The sequence below is a fragment of the Gymnogyps californianus genome, chromosome 5, assembly GCF_018139145.2.
Source record: "Gymnogyps californianus isolate 813 chromosome 5, ASM1813914v2, whole genome shotgun sequence".
Classification (NCBI taxonomy): domain Eukaryota; kingdom Metazoa; phylum Chordata; class Aves; order Accipitriformes; family Cathartidae; genus Gymnogyps; species Gymnogyps californianus.
Window position 1 is genome coordinate 53,880,512 of NC_059475.1, and position 23,736 is coordinate 53,904,247.

The 23,736-nt window shown below is 38.5% G+C and overlaps 1 protein-coding gene across 2 annotated transcripts; it reads left to right on the top strand.

The window, feature by feature from the left end:
* The first annotated feature begins 1,036 nt into the window (after nt 1–1,036).
* Nucleotides 1,037–20,463, top strand: GOLGA5 (golgin A5). Of its 2 annotated transcripts, none has more exons than XM_050898031.1 (13): nt 1,037–1,132; nt 1,931–2,549; nt 5,389–5,610; nt 6,689–6,908; nt 7,459–7,582; nt 8,370–8,573; nt 9,759–9,929; nt 10,589–10,717; nt 12,679–12,777; nt 14,429–14,654; nt 15,943–16,048; nt 17,329–17,392; nt 19,062–20,463. In XM_050898031.1, exons 2-13 carry the CDS (start codon nt 1,982–1,984, stop codon nt 19,140–19,142), a joined length of 2,214 nt encoding a protein of 737 aa, XP_050753988.1. In that variant the 5' UTR covers nt 1,037–1,132; nt 1,931–1,981; the 3' UTR covers nt 19,143–20,463. The 2 variants fall into 2 exon arrangements, with proteins under 2 accessions (XP_050753988.1, XP_050753989.1); XM_050898032.1 differs by having other exon boundaries at nt 1,931–2,546.
* Nucleotides 20,464–23,736: the final 3,273 nt, after the last annotated feature.

A 23,736-nucleotide genomic window follows, 5' to 3' on the forward strand; every position in this document is an offset into this window, starting at 1 on the left:
TCTGAAAAAAAAGTTAAGATAACCTCAGTATATTTACCTGTTACTCAAGTAAGAGTCACATTTGCTTGCACACCACCTTTCAAGTATTTTCAGCAGAAACAAGGACAAATGTATGGGAAGGATTGTTGCAACGGGATAAGGGTGAGCCTGGACATTAAAGCTTCTGATAAATTTTTGTGAATCCAGGAGGTTAAAAGGACACCCTTAGTTATTTGTATTTGTTGGGGGTGGGGTGGGGGGGTTATATCCAGGGGGTCCCATGTTCCTTGGTATCTTACAGTTGGTCTTGAGGATCAGGAGGTCGTTCCCTTCACATCTTCCCCAAGTTGTGGAGAACATAACATAAATGCCCCATGTAGTTTCTTCTGGTCAAAATGCCTATAATTTATTGGCAATATCAAGGCCAAGGTGTTTTTTTCCAGTGGGCCTGTACGATGGTCTGACATCCCGACCTGGGGAGCAGAGACAAGGAGAAGGGCTTCCTGGGCCTGGAGCAGGCCAGGGGCACCCCGAATGGGTCACCCACCATTTCTGGGCAGAGGCAGCGAGACCGTTTCTGTCAGGTCAAGCAGCCGTTTCTAAACCACCATCGTTAAACCCCGTGTCAGGAAAGGCAAGATCACGCTTGGCTGTTTTTAACAGCCACGGCGAAGACCTTCCTTGGCTCCTCTCTCTGCGGGGCTGGAGCTCCTCCTGCCATCACAAGGCAGAAGTGGAGGAAACGCGAGCACCGGGCACCGTTTCCCTCAGCGGGGTCGGGCGCCGCTTCCCTCACGGGCGGGCCGTTACCGGGAGGGAGGGGCAGGGCACCCGCTTCCGCTCCCCCCATTCCAAGCTCTGCCCCGCCCCTCCCGCCGCGGGGGGTGTGGCGTGGCCATACGGCCACGCCACACCCCCCGCGGCGGGAGGGGCGGGGCTTGACGCGCCGTGCCACCTCACGCATCTCCCTGCCCTCCTGCGCCTGCGCGCCGCGTCCCGGAAGGCGGCCACGTCTGCCGGAAGATGGGGTTGCGCCGCCGAGCCCGGCCTGGGGCCTCGCAGTGACCGTCGCCGCCCGGTGTCCCTTTCCCCCTCCACCCCACATCCCCCTCACGATTCCCCTCGGGCCGGGGGTCTCCCGCGCTGGGAGGAGGTGAGGCCGGGCTGTGCTGAGGCCTCCGCCGCTCCTGAGGGCCGCCGGGTGGGGGCGGGGGGCCGGGCCGGGGGAGGGCCGGGGACAGGCAGCCGTGCTAAGGGTGGGCCGGGAGGGGGGGCAGTGGTCACCGTCAACATCGCCTTCCCGCCCGGCCTCACCTGCCTCTGCGCTTCCCCCTTCCCGCTGTGGGTGTGCACGGCCAAGGGACCCTCCACAAGCCTGCCCTGGGGTGAAGGAGCCCTTCCCGGGAGCTGGGATAGAGGCTCACGTCGCCTGTGCAGGCCCTTGGTGCAAGTGAAGGCATGCACCTGTCGCCCCTGTTGGTGTCACAGAGGGGACAGCAGGCTGCAAAGTTTGTTGGGGAGAAGTTCCTCTGTCTGACCCAGATTATGAATCTGCAGGCCAAACATCTAAGCCTTTGTTGTTATCTGTTCCTGTAATAAGCATCTAGCCACTTTTCCTCCTCCAGCTGAGTTTGGTTTTGTCAGGTCAAGTAAACTTTATTTTCTGTTATTGTTGCAGATTGGCTAGCAGGCTGGACACTCTGTAGCAGGTGCTGATGCCAGAAACAGATATGGTGGTCTGATAGCTAAGCCTTGGTTTTGTCTGTTTTCCTCAGAAACTGATTTGGTTTATTTCCATCAGTTACCAAAACAGTGAAATACCAAGCGAGTAGGAGAAAAGTATTAAAATAATTATGGCATTAATAGATTAACACAGTAGTTTTTTAGGTAACCCATACATCTTGCCTTATCATCACCAGTCTGATTTGTAATCATTCTATGTCTTTTGCAGCATATGGTCCTGAAATTTTAATTTTATAGAGTTTATCAACAGACATCCATCATGTCTTGGCTTGTTGATCTCGCTGGAAAGGCAGAGGATCTACTCAACAGAGTTGATCAAGGAGCTGCATCGGCTCTGAGCAAAAAAGACACAGCAAGCAGTGCAGTTTATGATAATAAGAATTTGGACTCTGCCAATGAATATTCTGAATTGCACCAGCATAGTGGAGAACTGAAATATCAGATGTCATCCAAAGCAGGCTACATCTCCTCAGCAGCTGATAATATTAAACATCAAAAGGCTGCAATCCTAGCAGGAACAGCAAATGTTAAACCAGCACGTAGGACATCTTCGGAGGTTGCTTCTCCAGTAGAAAGTGTTTCCACACCCAGAGCTACCTCACATTTTGTGAGAAGAAAAAAGTCAGAACCTGATGATGAGTTGCTATTTGATTTTCTCAACAGTTCGGAGAAAGAGCCTAATGGAAGGATGGACTCTAAAAAAGAGAAGAGCAAGGCACCTATTCTTCAAAATCACTCTCGGACTTCAAGCATTAGTTCTGTGTCTACCAGTACACAGAGTGCAAAAACTACTGAAGATAATTCCATCAGGAGCCAAGGCAATGGTAGTTAAGTAGTATTGAACCTAGAGATATTTAAAATCCAAGTATGTCTAGGGTAAGGCTAGGTAATGGATTTACTGTCACTTCATGAAACGTTTAGTGGTAGTAGTATGTCAAATGTGTGGAGTACAGCAGGGTCTTTAACAATTTTTCATCACTGGGATAATCTTAGATACCATGCTAATTTGACAAGCTGTGTAATTAATACCTAAATCTTTTGTATTCTCGATCTCCCTCATTGCTGTTGCTCACCTTGTGTTCTTGAGCTATGACCTAACCTTGCATCAGCCCCCATACATCTCCACTTAGAAGCACAGGTGCTGCTGCATTTGTTTGATCACTCAGGGGCCCTTACCTGTTGTTGCCGCATAGGAGAGCGAGTGACTTTCACTGGCTGGTAGATGGTGTTGGCTGTTGCCCAATGCACCATGTGAGGTGATGCGAGGTTTTCTCTGTTCCACCACAGAAGAGGGGTAAGCTGTCAAACTTGCTTGTCTTGCAGAGTGGGAAGTTGGATGTGGATAGGCTGTTGTAGAGCTACAGGCATGAGAGAGCTAGATAGATAAAGCCTTCGGGTTTGCCAGTAGTAGTTCATTACTGCAGTCTAAATCCAGACACCTGAAAGAGCTTCCAGGCCAGACGGTCAAAAGTTGGGACTATTCTCAAGTCAATGCAAAGGAGAATGTGGCTGGGAAGTGTCAGGAACTTGTGTTTTGTATCGGACTGTCCAATCTATACTCAGTCCTTGCTGTTGCTGTGCTACTTTGCTGTTGCTTATTCTATAAAATTGAAGCAAATGGTTATATTATTTCTTAATAATGTAGTTAGAATACTTTATTGTTTGTTCAGTACTTTGAGCGTGTAAAGCATTGTAAATGCCAGTTTTTTACTTACTACATTAAGTATGCTGAAAAGTTTTAGACGTAAAAAGGGGTCATTTCCAAAGATGTGAATATTTTTATATTTCTCGATCTGTAACTTTTCAATAAGGTTTACTACTAATAACAATAATTCAGGTATGTTGGACCTGGCTATATGGCCTTGCTGATTGGTGCTTAGGGAACATACTTGTTTTGCTCAGTGTGACCTCTTGAATTTTCTTCTGGGTTTTTCTGAGTGCAGTTTGCATTGTGGAGCTGCCAAATGAGGAGGCACACAATTACAACATAGAGTTTGAGCATGCTGGTTTCAAAATTGATTGTATAGATATATCTGTGTCATTTAAATGTCTGTATAGCATCTGTTGAAGTAGCTTATACATTAGCTATAAACAAAAACAATTAACATTGTATTTTGTACATTGCCATGGATATAATCTAGTATGTGCTATAAATGGCTAATTTCTTGCTTCGTTAGCTTCATTAATCTATTGAGTTTTCCAGACAAAGGAATGAGGATAAATTGTCTGATAATTTGGAAATTGCGTAAATGAATCAAAAGGAAGGAAACGACACTTCTTAGAACGTTTAAATAGGAAAGGGATTTGAGAAAATGTGGAAGAAATCTTGCTGTCACTGCTGCTACTTGTTGATGTGGTGGTGTTCAGAATTAATAGTATGCCCAGCTCCCTGGGCTCTGGGTGATAGCGGCTGTTGCAGTGGTAACAAGGAAGGTGGAGCAGGTTGGTTGGTAGTCACAAGGTGAAGTAAATACCATTGTGACAGCTAAACTGCAGTCTTGCTTGGAATTAGTTGCAGTCTGTCCCCCTGGATTTTCAGTAGTTACTCATCTGGGACATACGAAATTCAGAAGTGATATTTTTGGATGACCTGCTTGTTTGCTCATTGCGTGCTAGGTTGTTTTATCTTAACACTGCTGCAAAGCTTCCAACTATCTGCATGCTGGAATCAAGGCTGGATACAGTGGATATATCAGTTTCACAGCATTAATCCAGGATGCTCTGTGTGTGTTTGTGCATGATGGGAAAAGGCTGTTGGTTCCTCCTTCCCTGCAAGGGACTGTTGTTCAGACAACTGCCAGGAGTTCCCTTACTGTTCTCACTGAGGTTCTAAGATTTAAAGAAGAATAAAAATCTGTGTTTTGGTTTCCATAATCTAGAGAATTGCAGTTTGTATTGGCAGAAAGCTTTTAACAGTTTGACAGAGTATATCTACCTTATATTTTTTTCATTAGAGAAAGGAAGGATCACGCTTCTGCTTCAAATGACTGCAACTCGATTTCTCATAGTAAAAGTGCTTTTGAAAAAATATTTTGAGAGAATTATTAATGCAGAATTATCAGTAAGATAATGTTTTGACTGAAATTATTCTTAAAATGCTTTTTTACATAAAGATAACTAGAATATGTAGCTGTGTGGCTGAGTTACATATTTAGGTTTGATATCAAGATGACTAAGTGTCGTCATCTGAACAGATGTTTTAAAATAAAGTCTACATCCTCAAAATCAAAATCTTAATGGAAGACCAGAATGAACTTGTACTAAAAATTCCCCTAATTAGTTGCTATGTATATTTAATCTCTTCTGTTACTCTCAGCTTCTGAAGACATCTCTGGGCAGCATAGTCATTAAAAAGTATTAATGTTTTGAAATCCTAAGTTTGACATCAATGTAATAAGAAATTTTATAACTTCCATGTCTTGTCTTGCAGGATTAACAAAAAGACTGCATGACGCATGTATACTGTATAATAGTCCTATGTTGTGCAAGTCCCTTGGGAGAAGCAGCTCCGTATTTCATTTCAATATAAGCTATTTTGATGGGGTTTTTTATTTTTTTATTTTTATATTACGCATTTAACCACTGATGCAGAACATGGAATTACAGTTTATATCAAGGCAACTTACAAATACAAATATTAGTTCTAACTTGCATCTCTCTGTACAGAAACTCCAGACAGTTCAGATTCTGGACTGGGAGCACAAGGGGATGGCGTGAAGGGTTCATCACCAAGTGCAGTAACTAATCCTAGCCTTTCAGCTAATGATGATTTCAAATCACATGAGCTATCCAATCTTCGCCTGGAGAATCAGCTCCTGCGGAATGAAGTTCAATCTTTAAATCAGGAAATGGCTTCATTAATTCAGAGGTCCAAAGAAACACAAGAAGGTACAGCAGTTTGGAAACTAAACTGTAACGTATTACTAAAATGCTAGTGAGCTAGAAACAATGCTATTTCTGTGTTAGTGTTTTTTATTTATAATAAAATCTTTCTAGTTAAATTTGCATGTATGACTTCCCAAGCGAAATGATTCTTCGTTTCAGAATAATGAGCTGGGAGAAACTAAAAGGCTTGTTCAACTACAAAGATAACACAAATGTTGATTAAAATGATGTGATCAAGTTAGTTCCAAAACTTACTTCTTATTAAAATGGTTTTAGCAAATGTTAACAGTATTAAAATATTTTTCCTGCTTCTTAAAGGCCATTGCAAAATACTTGATTTTTAAATGAGTAAATTTCTTTAAATACTTGAAAATCTGACTACTTTCTGGCTATAGGCTATAATCTGTGATGCCTAGAAACTGACAGTAAAAGTATAAAATTTAGTATTTTTGTATGACTTCACCAGCTTTTTCAAAGCCAAATGAAATGACAAATATAAAGAATGTGAATATAAAACCACTTAAATGATAAAACATAGAGCAAACTGCCGCTGTTAGGCATACAACTAAGGGCCAAATTTTTTTCAAAGTAACCATATGAGCCAGGGAATTTTTATTTCCATTGAAGCTTAATATGTGATTTTTTAAATTAAAAACAGAAGCCTCAGTTAGTATTCAGGCATTATTTCAACACTGGTGTATTTTTCTACTGTTTTTTAGGTTGAGCTTACTGTCACATTGAGTTGAACTAGGTGCTTTATGCAGAGGTTTCCAAAGGCTTGCTCACACAGGGCTGTTCAACAGTAGGCCATTGCAAGGGGTGGGGCAGGTAAAATTGGTCAACTGCAGTGTGACACAGAATGAAATGCCTGTTTTGAGATTACCTGCAAAATTTTATGGATTGTGCTCTGACGGTCAGTCTGGCATTTGTTACTTCTTGGTAGCTCATAAAGTTTCAGTGTTACTTCAACTTGGTTGTATTTATTTCTTTCTTTAAGAAATGTGATGTGTGCATCCTGACCATTTACAAGATCTTGCAATACCTACTTTTATAAACTTCAAAGGAACTTCTTATTTTGTAGAATTGAACAAATCCCGGGAAAGGGTCGAGAAGTGGAATGTTGACCATTCAAAGAGTGACAGGATGGTTAGAGAACTTCGAGCTCGAGTTGATGATCTGACAGAAGCTGTTGGTGCCAAGGATTCACAGCTAGCTGTGCTGAAAGTACGGTTGCAAGAAGCTGATCAGCTCTTAAGTGCTCGGACAGAAGCTTTGGAAGCATTGCAGAGTGAAAAATCACGGTACTTCATAATTCTGCAAATAGTAATGGGTTTGAAAATTCAAGGTAGATAATTTAGTCTCTTAAGAATAAAAATGAGTAAACTAATGGGGAAAGGGATTGTATCAAGATTTGAAATATGAGGATTAAAGTTTGCTGTGAGCCAACTATATCATAGCTGGCAGTGGGAACAGGGCAAATGAGTGTTAAATAGGGGCAATTGTCACCTGATTATTGAAATCCATTTTGTATAAAGTATTTATGTTTGTGTCAGAGGCCTGAAGCTGCAGATCTCAAGGAAAATGTTTTTGTCTTGAAAGATACATTTGTGTATCCACAAATATGAAGACTTTTTTGACTTATCTCAGCGCTGGGATATGAATCAGCAATTGGACACTCCAGAATATAGGTCAGGGAGGAGATGCATGAGTCATTAACTCTGTAGCCAGCCATATTCAATAATTGACTGGGTAAATTTTCAAAGCTGGTCTGAAAATCAGGTAGTCATATTTCTACCTGAAAATCACACTAGATTTCTTCTTTTTCAATTAATATGTGTATTGCTCTTTCAGGATAATACAGGACCACAGCGAAGGGAGCAGTTTGCAAAATCAAGCCCTTCAAACTCTTCAAGAGAGGCTGCGTGATGCAGACTCCGCACTCAAGCGAGAGCAAGAAAGTTACAAACAAATGCAGGTTAGACATGAAGAGTAAGGAATAGTTTCAGACTCTACTTTTGAGATCAAATCTGTGAGGTTCCAACTGCTCTCTCTTTCCCTTGACTTCAGTTCCTGTTCAGGGTACTAAGTGCTTGGAAGGATGTGCTGTCTGCTGCACTAAGTATTCTTGTGATGCTAGTTTACTTCTTCTATGTTATTTTGAAAGCTTCATGATTAAAAGTTTTTGAAGATTAATGCTGACAATTTTTACTGTTTTTTTCATGCTAACTTTAATGTTAAAACGTTTTAAAACAACTAAATCAGTAATCAATTTAATTTTCCATGCTATGTTGTTACACGATAAATTGTAACACAATTTTAATATGTAATCTTAAGCGTATTAAGCTGGACAATCACTTCTATGGTAAAGACGTGTGTATAATAGCATCTTTGAAAATCTTCATCAGCATCTGGTGTTTTGTTGTTTTTTTAAAGTACATCAAAATGTGGCATACTACACTTCATAATATTTTTTGAGGGGAAAGCTTGCTTTTTGTTTACCAAATAAACATTCAATAATAGGAAGATTGTTATTCCCTCACTATTTCTGGTGAGGGAAAGAATTGCCTATTTTTACTGATATTATTTAACACTTGCTTAAGCAAGCAGGATTTCTTTCCACATAGCACTAATGCATCTTTAAGTTGGAGGTGGTAGATATGAGGTGTTGTGTCATGTGTAGTTGCTTTTCAACTTTCTTTTTTCTTTCTAGGTTAAAGTTGAGACTGTTTAAACACAAAGTATTGTTTCTTTATTGCTAATAGAATGAGTTTGCGGCTCGTCTAAGTAAAATGGAAGCAGAACGTCAGAACTTGGCAGAAGGGATAACTGTAGCAGAAAGAAAGTATTTAGATGAAAAGAGGCGAGCTGATGAGCTTCAGCAGCAAGTCAAAGTAACTAAAAACCACCTAGAATCTGCAAAACAGGAACTGACAGACTATAAACAGAAAGCTACTCGCATACTCCAAGTAAGCATTTCTGTAAAGATATCCAGTTTGATTTGTACACGCTTGATTTTTTTAAGGTGTTATGCTTCAAATAATCTAATTTGTGGTTTTTTTCATGTGACCTGTAATATATTTTGGGGCATATCTATAATGATACCTATACAAAACAGCTACCAGTCTGCATTTTGTAAATTTAAGTTTACAGATTGAGTTAAGTAATTGAAATGGAAGTTCAGGTGCTGAACTTAAAGAAAAATCCAAGTGAACCATTGCACTTACTGTGCAACATCTGTCAGTGTGTTCTGCATCCAAAAGTCCAATCTTAGGCAGATGGATAAATAGATGTAAGCTACAATTTGTTCCACACCCAGTATTCTTGAGTCAAGAATATTGCTCTATTCTGCTTGAGGCTGAAGCATAGAATAGAATGGATACTTATGTGTAAACCAAAGAAAATATTTTTATGTATTCTGAAAGGTTGCATGGGATCAACATTATATGAACAATGACAAAATCAGGTATTTTGTGCAGAGTTCTATACTACTTAAGTTGTCAAAGATACCAAGTCTAAATGTGGTCAATTTGAGTCTTGTTTATAAAAGTTAGCAAAATGTTGAAGATAAAGGTCTCTGTTTAGAATAATTAATTTAGTTTGATATCCAAGGACAGGTTTTAGATTGTTTTGATAAATACAAGAAGCATGAGATCAGAAGTCAATGTCGAGCTAACATTAGGTTGACTCTGAATAAAATGCTTCATCCTCTTTCCCAGAAGAGTTATTGCTGTATTTGGTTCTTATTTGGCTTTGTTGGCTGAAGAAAGGATGGACTGAAAGGGGGTCAGTTTTGTCTTTAGTGTCTGTTAGTGTCCGTCTTCTCTCTTATGGTAGCTGGAAAGCCAAAATTGTTATCCATGATGTGTTTAACATTCCAGGCACTTCTAAATAGAAAAGCTGTACTCTTCCTCAGATAACATAGGCTTTCCGTAAATCCAGTCTCACGGCATACAGGAAGTCAGAAAAATTATCAGTAGGGAAGCATTTTCATTTTAAAATATGTAGGGTCATTATTAACTTGGCTAAAAGAACAGATAAAGCAGTTCTTTTACTGTATGTCTACATTTGAATTTTAGAGCAAAGTCATTTTGGCATATTCTAGTTGAGCACTTGTTAAATGCTGCTATAAATATATTGATTTATTATTTCAGTCTAAAGAAAAGTTGATAAACAGCTTAAAAGAAGGCTCTGGAATTGAAGGCCTGGATAGCAATACTGCAAGCACAATGGAACTAGAAGAACTGAGACATGAGCGAGACACTCAGAGAGAAGAAATACAAAAACTAATGGGGCAAATACAACAGATGAGAACAGAGCTGCAGGTAGCTATGATTATGTACGCATGTATTTGTAGTTAACCATGCACAAAGGACTGTTTTCTTGTATACTTTAGGGCTGTTGCTTCTAGTGTTTATTTGACTAAGTATTAAAATAAGCCAACTTTTGCTCAAGGTGAGACAAGTGCTTATTGATACCCAATTTCTTTCCATGTTCTCTCTCACCACTTCAGCTCATGGTGGGAGGAATACTATAGATACCGCTTCTCTCTTCCCTTGCTACTGTGTGTTCCTTTTGAGGGCAGCATTTCTTTCCAAACAAGCGGGGTGATTTCTGTAGAGATCACCTATATCCTTTTCTGCAAGGGCTACTAATCCTTGAAGCAACTGTAATCCAAGTTGTCTGCTGGCATAATTGGCTCAACCCAGCAGTTGCACGCAAGCCTACTTTACACAGTTTTAGCCTGTAGACAGCAGAAAGGAAAAAGTGGAGGCTTTTCATGTTCACAAAATGCATTTATTTTATTACTATATTAGTAAAAATATTCTGTATAACGTGACCAAGTGTCATTTATTCAATACACCTTCACGTTCATTTTCCTCTGACGCAATATTGCAGATACAACTTTTTTTTGCTGTTACCTGTGACAGATTGCAGTACTGTTTGAATGTTAGTGAAATGGTAACATTTCTGTTCATTTCAGGATATGGAGACTCAGCAGGTAAGTGAAGCTGAGTCAGTGCGAGAGCAGCTTCAAGACCTACAAGAGCAGATAGCAGCACATAAAATGGCCAAGCAAGAGGCAGAAGCTGAACTAGAACGGCAAAAACAGGTAAGGAATTCTTGAAAGGTGATTAATCTTATTTTAGGCCTCACGTGGTGTCATCAGTAAAGCATTTGGCTTAATAAGAGAGTAGCTTATACAGTATTTGGGTTATTTTTTGTCTAGTATTCCAAAGAAATCCCCCAAAGCTTAATGAATGTCACTAGGCCAAACAAAGCACAACCAGTACTAAGCAATGGACAGGGCCTTCTGGATACTCCTGATAAACAGAGATCTCACTGATGTGTTAAAGAATAAACATGACCCTAGGGAGTGCACAAAATTGATCATGATCTTAAATTTTATTCAGCAGGGGAACAATCAAACAATAGGGATATAGTAACATTTGTAACCATTATTTATATCAAGAAACTCAAATACTAAAAATGGTTACTGTGGAACTTCCTGTGCTCAATTACTGCTTAAGATTTAGCTCGTAAAACAATGTTATTGTAGTACCAATTCATAGATTTTTTTTTAATCCACTTGTTACTCAGTTCTGAATCTAAATGTTGTTACTTCCAAAGTGCTCTATAAGACAAGTTGCTGATAAAATTATATTAATGAATTTTGTCAGGTTGTGTCATCTTTTTAAGCAAACTCCCCCTTGATTTAAGCAGTTTTGTGCTAAAAAGAGCTGAAAAAAGGCAAACTCGTATTTCCTGTGAACAAACCTATTACTCAGTAGAAATCAGACAAATGCTTTGCACCCTATTAAAAAATTTCTCTGTAAGAAAAAGCTCATGTAAAGAGAATTAATAATGAGAAAAGCAGGAGAGTACACTGTATCTGCTAGGAACAATTTATCTTATAGGATTATCTGTCCTTCCAGAAATTACATTTTAATGAGATGCTAGCAGCTTGAACTAATTAAAAGGCAGAAGTCGAGGTCTGCTCTTGATGGATAGCTGATGTTTATTATATCAAAGCAGATGGTAGATTGTATTTTGTTACTCCTACCCTTCTGAGGGGTATATTTTGAATCAATACTACATATAGAAAAAGTGAGGTGAATTAAAAAAAAAAAAAAAGCATTATCAGTTATTACAGAAACTGAAGTATTCCTTTTGATGACGCACATTTACATGTGCTTTTAAAGTAATTGTGTGCATTGATACTTAATACAGTTACAGTCTGTTCTCTCTGGGAATTCCTTTGACTATTGCCATAAGGTTTCTGAGACTGAAAATGGAAAATAAGTAGAGGTGTTATTTCTTGTACATCTGATGGTTTGAAGGGAGAATAGGATTATCTGTTTTCTGTAGCAACTGACAGCTGAAGTGATAGAGTGATTTGAAGACTGTCTTAATTTAAAAGATAAGCATGACAGGTCTTTAACTCGGAGTTGAAATAGCCACAAAATAATGGGACTAACAAAACTTATGGTTAGATTTGCCATTCAGTAAGTTGTCCGTTACTAATATTCCTTCCCCTTTCACATCTGTTACGTTAATTTATCCTAAACCTTAAAGGAAGATCTGTGTCATACAGAATTATAGATAGATATGCCAAGGGTTTTTAAACACTTTTTAAAAATGGTATCTTGGATTGATGGGTTTATTTTAGGAATACAGATTCCCCCCCAAAGTATTTCCTGATTGTTTAAGTTACATTATTGACATTGTTTCAAGATAGCAATATAATAAACGGTGAGAGTATAAGGGAGATAAATCATGGTCCCAATGAAATTGTGTGACTCCTAGTAAACTAGTCTGGATTAATATTTATATTAGGTCAGTCTCCACAAAAGAATTTGGTAAGTCTTGTAGGTTGTGTCTTCACACTCGGGTCTCCTTCTCCCCCGCTCCCCCATCCTAGCCGAACACTTAACAAAGATTAAATTTCAGTTTATGTTTGATTGCAGCATATTGCCTTCTTGTGTTCTACTGTGAAACTCTAGATAAGAGAATGTTTCTCAAAATACACATATGTATAAAATCTTCTATTTGTGATTGTGATAAATTTTATAGGAACTCCATTATACCGAAGAAGAATTGTATCGAACAAAGAATACTTTGCAAAGCAGGATAAAAGATAGAGAGGAAGAAATTCAGAAGCTCAGAAATCAGGTACTCTGTGTGTATAGAAAATAACTTTATCACCTTCAATTATGAAAACAGTGATGAGGAATATTAATTTGATTAAACTGTACAAAAGAAACATAAAGGCTCTACTAATGAGTTACAGTGTACTTGTTTTCAGTACAGAGTAGAGTTTTGAGTGGAGGGAGTACAAGAAGGGAACCATGAAGTAGTAAATAGCCTAATTTATAGTTGCATGTGCTTTTGTCTTTGGGGGGGAAAAAATCAACCTGTGTCCCAACTAGACCTGATGGGGTGGTGCTGGATCAACATTCTTCTTTTTGAAAACTAAAAGAAGTCATCGGTGCTTGATTAGGTCATCATGATTTCTGCAAAGGTCCTTTTAACTGGGAACAAGAACACAAGTAACGTCCTACAGACTCAGTGATCCATCTAGCCCACTGTTCTATCTTGGACAGTGGCAATGGGGCCAGCATGTGAGCCTGGCCACTTTCTTCACTCCCTTATACTTGCTCAGCATCAGCGGTTGAATTAGGGACATTAGTGTTTAAGTCCCTACTAAGTCCCACCAGTATGTTTATGGATCTATTTTCCTTGAATCAATCTAATCCCTTTTGGAACCTTCTGGTACTTGTCAGCCCCCACAGTCTCCTTGGGCAGCATGAAGGCATAGGCCTTATTTTGTGTAAATTATCTTAGCATAATGAAGAGTAGTCTATATGTAGAGAAATTGATAGTCTAGAGTCAACTATGGTCAGCTGTACAGTTATAGCGTCAGAGGATTTGGATGTTGTTGTTGTTGTGATACAAATTTCTTGAACCTGTTGGCGGATGATTCTTCTGGTAACACTGGCTTGAGGGCTACCTGCGCCTTCACCAGTGCATTGCATCTAATCTGTATTTTTGATATCTCACTGCCTCTGGTTCCTGCTAATTCTGTTTTTTCATCATTGAAGCTACATCTTTGTGGTATATGATACTACAAATGGCTGAGGTCCAAGACTGCAGTGAATAGATGAGCTATTGCACATATGGCTAATCTGGAGGTTCCTGTTTGCTTTAAATATTTTCTGCAAATTGAATGACATGATCCATGTCTTCATTTGCTGTCCTTGCAGTTTCTATTTGCTAGTGCAATCGTTTTCTGCCTCAGTGCTCCTCAGTTCTTCTGCAATGTATCCTGCATTTTCACCATTTTCATTCAAGCTTTCCTGTAGAACAGCATCAGATTCTCCCCGTTCGTACTGAGTTTTTCCTTCCTCGCTTGAAAACATTTTACGTACTCACTTGTTTTGTGAAGTTGCAAGTATGATAGCCAGACTGGATTATCTTGCTATTGTCATGCCTACCATTTAAACTCAGCTCTGAGGCGTAGCATTGATTTTTGTGATCAAACTTATGATTATACAGAAATGTTCATATGATTAGAGGTGGAAAACATAGGAATACATTTTTACAGAGAGTTTCTCGTGTCATGTAAAATCTTATTTTAGCAACTGTTGAAATTAAGTTTCTTCTTTATTGTGCTCATTGGTGATCATTTTGATAGTATTATCCGTAAAAATTCTGTGATGGGGTAACTTGGTTCTTGGAGGACTTAGATTTTTAGAGTTTTTTAATATGTCAGTTGGTCAGACTTCGAACTTACTCTAATTTTTTTCTTTGCTTTGTTTTTTAGCTTACGAACAAGGCTCTAAGTAGTAGTAGTCAGACAGAATTAGAAAATCGGCTTCATCAGCTGACAGAAACACTAATTCAGAAGCAAACCATGTTAGAGAGCCTGAGCACAGAGAAAAACTCACTTGTCTATCAACTGGAACGACTTGAGCAACAGGTGAAGGCTATCCAAGGCACTAGTACTAACGGACCTTCCATTAATATGGCAGGCATTGACGGGGCTGAAGGTAAATAAGGAAATATAATACTTAAAACTCTGTCCTTTCTGCAGTTCAGGCTTTTATATTTCCTAATGCCTTTCCCTGGAAGTCTGAGTTTATAGGGAAAAAAATAATGCTGAAAACATGCAGCTTATGCCAGAGATCTTGTCAACAGCAGCCAGTATCATAAAAAATAGTTAAGTAGAAGCTCCTTTTTGTGTGTAAATGACTTCAAGTAAACTTAATAAAGCCAATTTCATCTTTAATTCTCAATATGGTGGCACTATGGGAACAATCATATTTACAAATCCTGTCACAGGTGCAAATAAATCTGTCTTTTGGGGTTTAAACTGAATGTCAGAAGCAGGATGTAAGCCTTCCCTTGTAAGAAGGGTTTGGGAGGTGAGCAAGAATGGGATACTGCCTTTTGAGAGTTGATCAGAATTCTGGTTGAAATCAATTTCCTCCTTGCTGTCTGTTTTTCTGAAAAGCAGCTTAAAATATGGTGGTTCTGCTGAGGTTGGTTTGTCTGTACTGTGTAGCAATCATCCTGTATCTCTAGGAGAACCTCAGCAGTTGATCCATGGTTTTGAGATGTTACTTTTCAAAGTCAAAGTTTGTAATTTTGTGTATATGGTAAGTAACTTTAAAAGCAATGGACAATTACTAAGAGGTGTAAAATGATAATCCAGACTCTTGTTTCTCTGCTTATGAAAGACTTTTAAAGAAATAAGGCAGGAGAGCTAGGAAGTTTGAAATATGTTTCCTTTTGGCTTGTTTTAAGTAACTTCAGTAAGCTTAAGTTTAGTTGCACAAAGGTGAGAATCTTTTTTTTAGTAAAGTTGATACATAGTAAAAATAAAGTAGAGATTTTTGGAATATAGACATTAGTATCAGAAATGCTATCGAAGTTTTACTGTACGAAAAAGAAAAGCAAATGGAGAAACTGTGACAGTGTCAAACCCATCATTTTATAGACCTAATAATAAAAAAAAAAAAAAAAAAAAAAAAAAAAAATAGAATTATTATTACATGATAGAACTGAATATCGAGATGTCCATCTAGTGAACTAAAATAAATTTAAAAAATATACTAAGTTGAAGAAACATCTGACCTGAATGTAAGTTTATCAAGAATCCTGCCCTGAAAACACACTCCTCTGCCTCCAGCAAAATGGCATTAACCGAGCAGATTAATTACTGTTTTTGTATTATTTTTATATATCTTTGTTATACACTATCGATTTGTTTTACTTAAACAACAACTTAGTTGGTTTTAGACTAATGAGATTTTTTACTTTTTTCCCTTCAAATAGGTGCTCGTATGCGTAATGTTCCTGTCCTGTTCAGTGACATGGATACTAACATGGCAGGAATGTATGGGAGAGTGCGCAAAGCTGCCAGTAGTATAGATCAGTTTAGGTAAGAGTGTCCTAAGGGAATACATTTTGTAATTGCTGGAATCCTTTTGCAGTTTTCAAGTGGCACACCTTTTGTTTTGAATTGCTTTTATGAAGGTAAAAGTAAAAAATAATGAAGCTAAAGTACGGTATAAATTAGTAAATATTGACCTAGTTCACTTGTGCTTTCCTATGATATTAATATCCTTGGGCTTTTGCAAATTATAGTCAACTTTAAACAACGCTCTTGTAGATTTTGGTACAAGAGAATCACTAAACTATGTACAAAAAACCCTAACCTTTTTCATTACCATCTTCTACCTTTTCCACTTTCAGAGGTTTTGACTGTCTGTGATAAACACTGTAAGAGTGTATTAGTGGGGGAGTATCATATGTATTCTTGTACTTCTGTTTAGGCATCCTGATGAAGACAAGATTCTGGGTTCTGACCCAGTGCAGCTGTTTACCTTGAAAGATAATTTATTCGAGGAATTAGTAAACAAAAATCATTCTGGATCCAGCAAAAGACTTGCTTTGATCCCTTTTCTGAGCAGTTAGGTTAATTGTCAATATTCACAACAAAGGTCTGCTCCAAAACTTGAATCAAATACCAATAGAAAACAAAATTAGGTAATACTTCCTAATCCTTTGAAAGGAAGATACCTTGATAGAAAGTCCTTTGTGCTTCCATGGTACATTAATTTCATTGTGAAGAATATCAGGACTTCCATGATTGGGACCTATTATATGTGATGTTTTAATACTGAACTTCATTTGCAGTATCATACTTCAGTACACGCATGGGTTTTTTTAACTGATGTTACTGAGCACACATCTAATGCAGTATGCTTTGTAGCACTGTAGCATTAAACTTGGAAAACCCCCGTCTTTCTCATCTAATGAAATATAAGAATGGTAGTGGTCTATCAGTTTTTTCAAAGGAATCCAAGGTTTTAGTTGCTTAAATCTTTTTGAAAGATTCATGACAGCTCCTCCAGTAACAAAATTTGACAAATATATAGCATATTTGTGAGTTTTAAAATACCTGTACAGCTCTTGAGTCTTAGCTGTTTTTCACAAACTCTGAGCCTAGCATGTAACAAAAACTTAGGAGAATATGTTTTATGGTCTGAATTCTGAATTTTCTCACTCCTTTTAATGTCTTGAATACATAAAGTAAAATTCAAGTCAGAAACAAAGCCATGTGTATAACATCAGCTGATGTTTGTGGTGATTGGAATGAGAGGAACAGGAATTTATTGCTCAGTGCTAACTTGTGCGTTTTGTTTTTCTCTTGTGTAGCATTCGGCTGGGAATCTTTCTGAGGCGGTATCCCATAGCAAGAGTTTTTGTAATCATTTACATGGTGAGTAAGCTTTCTTTAAAGTGAGAAGTTTAATGCAAGATTTCTATAGCCAGTTTATGTAATATTTCTTAAATTGCAAGCTGTTTGATGTTCAAAAGGCTATATCAGTAACTTGAACAGCTCAATGTATTTTTTTGTAAAGCAGACTAAATAGTACTTACGTAACAGCATTTTGGAGTCATGTTGCTTGGCAGTTTTCAGTTTTTCCCAGGAATTCTTAGTATAGCAGTCGTAAAGACACTTATGTAACTACCATTTCAAAGAGTGTAAAAGTAGAGTTTTAGTACTAAAATACAGAATAATAGTGACCTGTTGCCAAGGTTAACCCACCACACCTGCGTGCACTGCATTTAGGAAAATGACATCTGTTATAGCTTTTTTTAATATTTGGCACTTCACTTTTTGTTCAGTGACTAATAATCACACTTCTCTAGTAGCTGAAAAAGTAGCAAGAAAAGTTTTTCTTGCTAGACTTAAACAAATAATAAAAAGTTGCTCATCTCTACCAGGTGAGATTGTCAGACTTCCAATTGATAAAAATTAAATTCCTCCGTTTTCCACTGGAGGGCAGATGTCTGTCAGTTTAAGTCACCTGTGGTAAGGTAGTTGTGCAGTCTACCCTGCTTGAAAATATTCCACTAGTTGAGCCTTTGAGTCTTTGAAATGAAAAAAAAAAAAAATGTTGCTTGAGAAGACATAATGATTCTTCTGAACAGAGTTTCCGAGAACAGCTGTCACTATTTCAGGATATAAAGCAGACAGACACACGTGAATAAAGGAAATGACAGTTTCCCCCTGCAATTGCTTCTTCCAGCCGGTTAGGTACTGGAAAGAACAGGGCTGTTTAATTCCTAACCTCTTTCTTTCTTCCTGCTCATGACTTAGACTTATCAATATATGAATAAAATGCTTTGTGCCAAAACACTGAAGACTTCTACCACCCAAGCTACTATCTGAAGTGAAACTCAGTGATGGTTGCATAGGAGCCATATATTGGGCAGTCAGTGGCAGTTACCCTTTTTCAGCTTGAACCTTGACTATGACTACTGTAACTTGAAAAAAAATTTATTTTTTTTTTTTAAGGAAATGTGGCTTATGTATTCTGTTAGTAATCTCCCTTGTTGCACCCCAGCAACTTCTATTCTAATTGGATAGTTTCAGCCAAATTTGAATGAGAATTAACATTCCTAAAAAGTTCATCGAAATGCCTCAAATCAGTGCCTGTGGTAAGGAAAGCAGAACTCAGCTGTTTTACACAGTCTGGTATCAGCCAGTTGGCACAGGAGTAGTGGCTTACCAGTCACTCAAGGCAGATCACATAATGTGCTGGCTGGGGGCTGCATATCGGAGAGAACAGCTGGAGTTACTGGGGCATGGAGGGAGAGAAGCCAGAGGGCATAAATCTGTAGGAAACCAGGCTGCTTTGGTTTTGCTGTTTGTGTAAAATCTTTCGTTTTCTGCAAATGGCTTCTTCAGAATCTGACTCAGCATTTCATTGTGCAAATAAGAATTCTTTTTTTTCAGGAGTATCTGAATAACGTGAAAAATAATCAAAATATTTCTACAAAACCAAGTTTTATTAGCTGTCATTGAGAGCTCTGATACTTACTGCTGCTGTGAATGATGATTGTCACTGCTGATAAGTTCATTCTTTCTTTTCTTTCCCCAGGCGTTGCTTCATCTCTGGGTCATGATTGTTCTACTTACCTATACCCCAGAAATGCATCACGACAGTCCCAGTGGCAGATAGACTGAGACAGGACCATATGCTGTGCTAATGTAATTCGGACTGGCAGTGTCTTTACAATAATCAGTCCTGAAATATCAGCAAACTTTTCGTCCTGGTTTTTAGGAAGAATGAAAACCATCATGCCTGATTTATCACTACTTTTCAAATACATGTATAATACTATGTAGCTTTTTCAATTTACCTAAAGGAGCGTCACTTTCCTGGAGAAATAAAGCTAGTAAGTTAAGCTATGGTTAGCCGTTACGTTTTACGTAGACCTTCTGGTGTTTAGTGTAAAAGATAAGGGTTGCACCTACAGAGAAATGCAAGGATTTCTGAAATTACAGATATATATGATACAAATTATTTTAGATCATACTGGATGTGGGCTATGGTCAGGTAATAAACTGTACTTAGCAATTTAAATAAACTTTATTCTTTCTGGTTTCTTTTAGTCTGCTTTTGCACTTCTGTTTTTAACTTTGTAAATAATAGGCTTTTCCTTAACATGTTAAACTGAAAAAAGGACAATGGATTGGTGCAATATCTTTTTTGTAAATAAGTTTAAAAATAAAATATTATGCATTCTTCTTAGCTTTGTACTTCTAGTGCAATAGATGTATCTTCCCTACCAGCTGAATAGTGGCACCGCCTATTTAAAGGCTGGTATTTTAGCTTTATTAGAGAGAGAGATGGTTTTGAGAAAGAAGGTTCAAACTCTTTAGAAATAATGGTGTTTCTTTTTGCACTTGAAATTTATATATTTTAACTGCATTTTCTTATACCTCTCTCATTACTACGTGTCTTAATCAGATCTTACATTCATCAAAATATTTATTTTCTAAAGCTTTGGGTACTCAATTAAAACTATTTCTATACAAAATCTATCAAAACATCAAAAGTTGCTCATGTCTAAACACTTACCAAATATACTAATAAACAAACCTCAGCAAATATTTATTGTAAACCCCATAATACCAAACCTACTGTAATAGTTCTATCGGTAGAGCGTGGCATTCTGTAATTATGGATTCTCAGTATATAATAATATAAGGTCACTTTCCTTCCCTAAGAAATTTCTTGTTTTCTTGTGTCGTGCTCAAAGCTGAGTAATGAAAGATGACTGCAAGCAATTTGTCACTCCTGCTCTTAAGAATATGGTTCAGTTTTCATGTGACTTGAACACACTAAGCGTTAGGTCCTGTGCATGAAGTCTGTCATGCTAACTCCTATGGAAATGTTACAGTAGACAAATGACTGTATTGCTGCGCTGATTCAGGACTTGCAGAGAAAACTGAAATGTTTTGATGAACTACGTAATAAAAGAGAGCATTTACTGTAAGCTGTGTCCCTGCCCTCTGTCACATTTGCTGCACTTTGCCTAATTCCTGTTGCCTGTTTTCTTTTCAATTCTGATACTAAAGCCACTTTTGAAGCCTGGGGAGAGCTGATTGCTATAGAAGGAGATCAGGTAAGGTCCTTTGTACAATCTTTTTCTATACAGGTGCATTTTTTTCATTTAAGACCTCTAAACCACTGAATCTTTGGAAACTCCAGTACATTGTGACAATCTGGGGGGAACATTCTTAGTGGTATAAACCCCTTACAGCTTTCCTGACATCACACTAACTACACATCTATTCTTGCTTCCTTTCTCCCTACGTTTTTCTCTTTTTTTCCTTCCCTTTTTTTTTTTCCCTGATATTTCTTTTTTTGTAGAGATCACCTCTTGGAATCCACAGATACTTACTTTTTTTTTTTTTTTTTTTTTTTTTTTTTTGCAACTTACTAAAGCCACTACAGTGCTTCTAGAACCCTTTATCATAGATTAGTATTCTTTTTTTTTCAGTTCTTCCAGATTTTATGCTAGAAATTTTACAGGGGTAAGCACTGGAAGATTCCTGCTGACTTTTGCCTTTGAAGTAGGGTATCAGTTTGGGCTTGCGTAGTGTTGACCCCTGTGATGTCATAGAGTTGAGAATAATGTCTTTAGTGCGGGGTGCTTCAGTAGCATCGGCCTTGTGTTCTTGACCTCTGTGTGTGTTGCTAAGATGTTTCTGTTTTAGTCCTTGTCTGTGAAATGATGTATAACGTACTTTTCTTGTTGCAACTTCAGTTCCCATCTTTACCATCTGTTAATTTTCCTTTTTTTTTTTTTAATACTTGTAAAAGAAGGGCACAGCTGTTTGAGTACCTGATTATATTCTGATTTTAAAAAGGTACGATATTAACAACCAAACTGTGAATCAGTGTGTTTTCGCCTCGTAAAAAATCTGGAAGTAGGCAGCTTATAGTCACAATTCCTTGCCAGACAATGGGCTGTTCAGTGTGGAGAGTAACATGGGATGAGGAAACAAACGCTACTGTACCACTAAAGGCTATACTACAGTTTATGTAAATGCTTTTAAAGCTCTCTTTAAAACATAGAAGAGTATGAAAAGCCTTTATTATGGTGTTAAACTGTTTCAGAGCTATAAAAGAAATACAAAGAACTACTCCTTAAAGCTTTTGTTTAAACACACTGGATTTTTGCCCCCATAATTCATTTTAATAAGCTGCACATGATGCACTGTGATGGAGTCTATCTGAATATAAGTGTCAAATTTTGAGTTGAATGGTAAGATACACTTTCTGCCTCCGATTAGCAATGTTGGACTCCGATGTGCCACAGCTACGGGTCAAAGGTGACATACGGACCTGATTTCGACAAGCAGATCCTAATGGTGTCGGGAGGTTGCCTTACTGAACAGATGGCTTTGGAGCGAACAAGAAGCTGCTGTTAGCCTCTGTCTTAAGTGATGGGAGGGTATTCCAAGCGCCAAGTGTGTTCTTGAGGGACTGTCATACTACCGGGCAGTTAAACTACCCCGACTTCAGAGACCAGCATAGCAATTTAGGGGTTTTAAAAATATTTCACAAACGCTGAGCCTGTCTTTCCATGCTCTGTAGCCTAGCACCAGAAATAAATGGTCATAATAACTCACAGAAAACAGGAATCTCTGTCTCCCTGCTGCCGTATCTCACTGCCTTGAGAGCACAATAGGATATTGTGTGGCTGAAGAAAAGTCCTTCTTCATTTCCATCCTTCTAGGACTGAAACTGCTCCAGGTACCAAGCGTACATCTTGAAAGAGTCAAAAAGATGAAAAATGAGGAAGAGAGGGTTGATAGGGAGCATCAGATTATTTATTTATATTTATTTTCCCCCTCCCCATTTGTGCTGAGTTTCCATGCTATGGTCAGAAGGTCCAAGTGCATTATGCTGCCTTTCTGGAAAGGGGTGAGAGGAGATGTCCCCTCTGGGATGGCCGGCAGCAGGCTTGGAGGGGGCAGCTGGCAAACTGCAGGCAGGGGTGGGAGCTGCTCAGGCAGAGGAGGTTGCAGAGGGAGGCGGGGATGGGTAGTGAGAGCAAGACTACTCTTTATCTGATATTTTGCAGCCTAGAAAAGGCCTATTTCTTTCAGATGCTGGTCATCTTGGTACACGTTCAATCAGGTAGATGTACTCGGTGCCAGGTTTGGGTTTCTGTGAAACAGGGCTTTGTATGAATACTCGCAAGCCCTCGTGTGACAACAAACTCTTCTTTGCCACCTTGGTTTGCTGATACCTGATCTCTCTGCTTTATTTACTGTGCTAGGCCAGCCATATGTATACCAAGACTCTGTACGAAGGAAGTGACTTTATTGCTTGATTGCAAATAACATTAACAAGGGGGAAATCAGACTTGCACGGTAATTAATTTACTAATTTCTCATCAGTATATATGAGACAGATGTTGCTTTACCACAGAGAATGGATTTCTTTCCTTCCCTCCTTCTTTGCTGACCGACTGCAGCCTGGTTGTAAGACTTGCTGTGAATGTGTTGCTAGGTATTTAGCCATGAAACTATAAGGCAATTTTTATGAATAATACAGAGAATTCATTAGAATTTCAATTGCTTTCCTCTGTATGTTACCATCTTGCCCTACGGCTTGAGTTTAGAAAGCCTTGACTTGGAAACACGCAGACAGATGTCAGCAAACCGGAAATTATGAGAGATGAATAGTAGCTCCCAAAATTATCTGCATTATTCTAACAGGCATCCATGTGCATGCACTCATATAAATAATCCTCTTAGATATACAGTTTCCTTTCAGATATGCACTCATGAATTTAATCTGTATCTTACGGTACCCGATGTTGGGCTGCTGGCAGAAGTGGACCCCACCACCGAATTCCACAAATACTGGAATAATCTTCCAAGCTCTCCCTACCTAATCTTGCTTCCTGCCAATATCGCTTGAATTAAATGCTTGTGCATCAAGGAATAAGTGCAAGCTGTTCAGAGAAAGTATCCAATGCTACAGGCAGCTCAAGGAACTGGGGGAATCATGGACAGTTGAATAGATCCAAGGTGTAAGTGAATCAAGGTGGGGGAAAAGCTTGGGCTGGGAGCACAAAGACACTTTTCAAGTTGGAGTGGAAAAACAAAAGCTGCTGATTTATGATTAAAAAACTCTGCTAATGATGTGGTTAAAAGTCTGACAGGTCAAATCTTATGTAAGAGACCTCTTGTGAGAAAATAAAAGATGATAATAAAAGAGAAGGAATGACCTTTTTGTGCCATGACTTAGG